The 2,648-nt window shown below is 32.4% G+C and overlaps 1 protein-coding gene across 1 annotated transcript; it reads right to left on the bottom strand.

Moving 5' to 3' along the window:
- Positions 1-677: 677 nt before the first annotated feature.
- LOC113240064 (INO80 complex subunit C) lies at positions 678-1,481 on the bottom strand. Its single transcript, XM_026477271.1, has 2 exons — positions 1,286-1,481; positions 678-1,211 (listed from the first exon to the last, which is right to left on the bottom strand). Exons 1-2 carry the CDS (start codon positions 1,425-1,427, stop codon positions 1,012-1,014), a joined length of 342 nt encoding a protein of 113 aa, XP_026333056.1. The 5' UTR covers positions 1,428-1,481; the 3' UTR covers positions 678-1,011.
- Between the last annotated feature and the right edge of the window lie 1,167 nt (positions 1,482-2,648).

Genomic DNA, 2,648 nt, shown 5'->3' with positions numbered 1-2,648 from the left:
GTGAGCTAAGTTAGCTAGCTTCGTTCGTGATGTGGCATGTGCTTAACAATTTTAATCGTATTTCATTAACACAAGTAAGAACAAAAAAAAAATCAACCAATACAACTCTTAATAGATTTGAATCAACTTAAAAAGCAAAAGTTGTAGAAATCCTTGTCCTGCTTTGTTGGTTTTTTTTGCAATGGACAGCTGTGGCAGCCCTGCTTTCATTATTATATTAAAATATTGGGAGTAAATGGTATAATTTGTGTGACAAAATCTATATAATTTAGACCAAAACATTGCCTCCTAAAACATTTTATCCTAATAATGTGAAAGATCCTCAAGAGTAAAAGTGGTAGAAGTAAATGATGAAATACCATATCACAATAAGATGGTAAAAAGTATTTAGGAAGATGCAAGTGAGTAAGCTCTATTTAAGTATCAATTAATTTAATTATAGTATTAGAATTGTAAGCATAAATTATAAAAAAAAGGTTTGTTCTTTATAAGTAAATGTTGTCAAAAGAGATCAAGGGTATTTATTGTAAGACAAAAGACAATAAGTTACATGTCCCGAACCTAGGTGGCATGTAACTACTTAAACAATCCAGGAGACGCTGGAATGTGGGTAAAATTTTGAGAATAAATAAAGATGAACCACAAAAGAATTTATAACAAAAGTTGACTTTTAACAGTAGGTAGTTTTCATTTGTACAAAGTATATTATTATCCCAGTTCTATCTGTTTTTTTTTTTTTTAATATTATTTTGATGAGTACCAATTTAGACAAACTGCTATAAGTTACTTATCAGTTTTCTTCATGTCACCAGCCTCAAAGTATAAGGACTTCTTGCCATTCTACTAACTTTTCAGTTCTGCTGCTGCTCCATCTTCAAAAGAATGTGATTTTGTAACTTTCTTGTGTCCTCTCTATAGTGCTAGTTCTCAAAATTATAGAAACTAACCATCATAAAGACATTTTCACGAAAGAAATAAACTTTCAAACTATCTCCTTCTTCCTTCCTTTATCTATCCTACTACAGTGTTTGCACCTCGAAGTTGAAGGTATCCTGCCGTTATGTCCATGGGTAAATTTCGCACAGTCGCAAACTCCTCAGCGTTGCTGTAGAAGAGCTTCGAATGTCGATCTACGTAAGGGGCTGGAAGTCCTGATATGTCAGAATACTTTTTGGTAGGTTTAAACGTTGGTGGCGCGTTTATAGAGTAAACTGCAAGCAAACAATAATCTTATTATAATTATGTATTAGGTAAGTGCAATGCAAAAAAAACTGAGAATACGTACATAAAACTGCGTCATTAGGCCATGGTAAAGCTCTTTCGGCGGTTAGTATTTGTTTCAATGATCTCCACATACGCTTTTTACAGCCGCTTTTAACTAGAAACTTGTTTTGAGTTTTGAATACTTTTTCGGATTCCACCGTCATAGTCTGTTGAATATTTCTCGTTCGTGTTTAATGAATATTTTGATTTGTTTGTGGGTGATTTTGTTTATAATATTTTATTTATCCAATTGCAAAACTAACCTCGTTGATTTTTTTTAAATTTATTGCTGGCCATGGAAACAAAGACCTTCAGCCGAAAACATAAAAATAATTATCAAGGAAAATTATGCTTATTATCTAATTATAAGTAATCACATTTAATTTTTTCTGTAGTGCTAAGAATAAATCTAAAATTTGGTGAAAAGTAAACTCATACAGTTTTAAGATAATAAGTCTTGTATGTGGCGGGGAACACTTAACGAGTTTTCGTCCGATATGTCACTTAATTCACTGACAAGTATCAACCGCTGCCTATTTCCATCCTCTAAGACCGCTGCATACCAAAAGCTTCACAGTTAAAAATTATATGAGCAATATCAGCATAACCTCGTTGATAGTCGTCAGTGTTGCTAGACTTTTGCGAAAGTTATTTGCCGCTTTATGTTTATTAAGTAGCCGATATTCGCCCAAGCCGTGAAATCACTAAAAACAATTCTGTAATTCTACTTGCTGCCAGATATTGAGGAATATGAACTCTCTTATTTTCCCAATTACCCACACGTAGAACTACTCAAATTCCCAAATTAGTTATTTTACGACTCCATTCCCCACAAAATCCCCAATAAAATTTATAATTCCCCTAATTGTGATGTAGTATTTCAAACAGTCAATTAAAATTCAAATAAGAATTATATGAAACCATAAAAATGAACGGATATTATGTATTTTATAAAATTTATGTTTTACAAAATCTGTTGCAAAGCGGACTGATTTACAGAGACATCTATATTTTTTTACGAGGAACCTAGTGCCAACTTATAGATACATTTTACGCAGAATTTGTAGATGGCGTTAATTAATGCCAAAATAAAAATGCTATCACGGCCATTCTGATGAGAACTTCGCTCTCGAAGTTCCTACATGAATGGTTGAATCATTAATTACATGGATTAAGTAGATAATTGCTTATATTTTATTACATCATGCATTGTTACCGTTTTTCTTTTTACATTAAGAAAGCGAGTAAACAACGGTCAGTCGCTTTACGGACAATATCATCTAGCCCCACACCTGCTGCGCATGAGCAGACTAGATTAAAGCAAAAGACTTAAGCAGTTCAGTCAAACTTAATATTTATATGCTTAATATTATTATTATTATTAT

This window comes from Hyposmocoma kahamanoa, unplaced genomic scaffold (assembly GCF_003589595.1).
Source record: "Hyposmocoma kahamanoa isolate Upper Pololo Valley unplaced genomic scaffold, ASM358959v1 119, whole genome shotgun sequence".
Lineage (NCBI taxonomy): Eukaryota > Metazoa > Arthropoda > Insecta > Lepidoptera > Cosmopterigidae > Hyposmocoma > Hyposmocoma kahamanoa.
The sequence above is the reverse complement of the archived record's forward strand: the minus strand, read 5'-3'. Positions and strand labels throughout refer to the sequence as shown.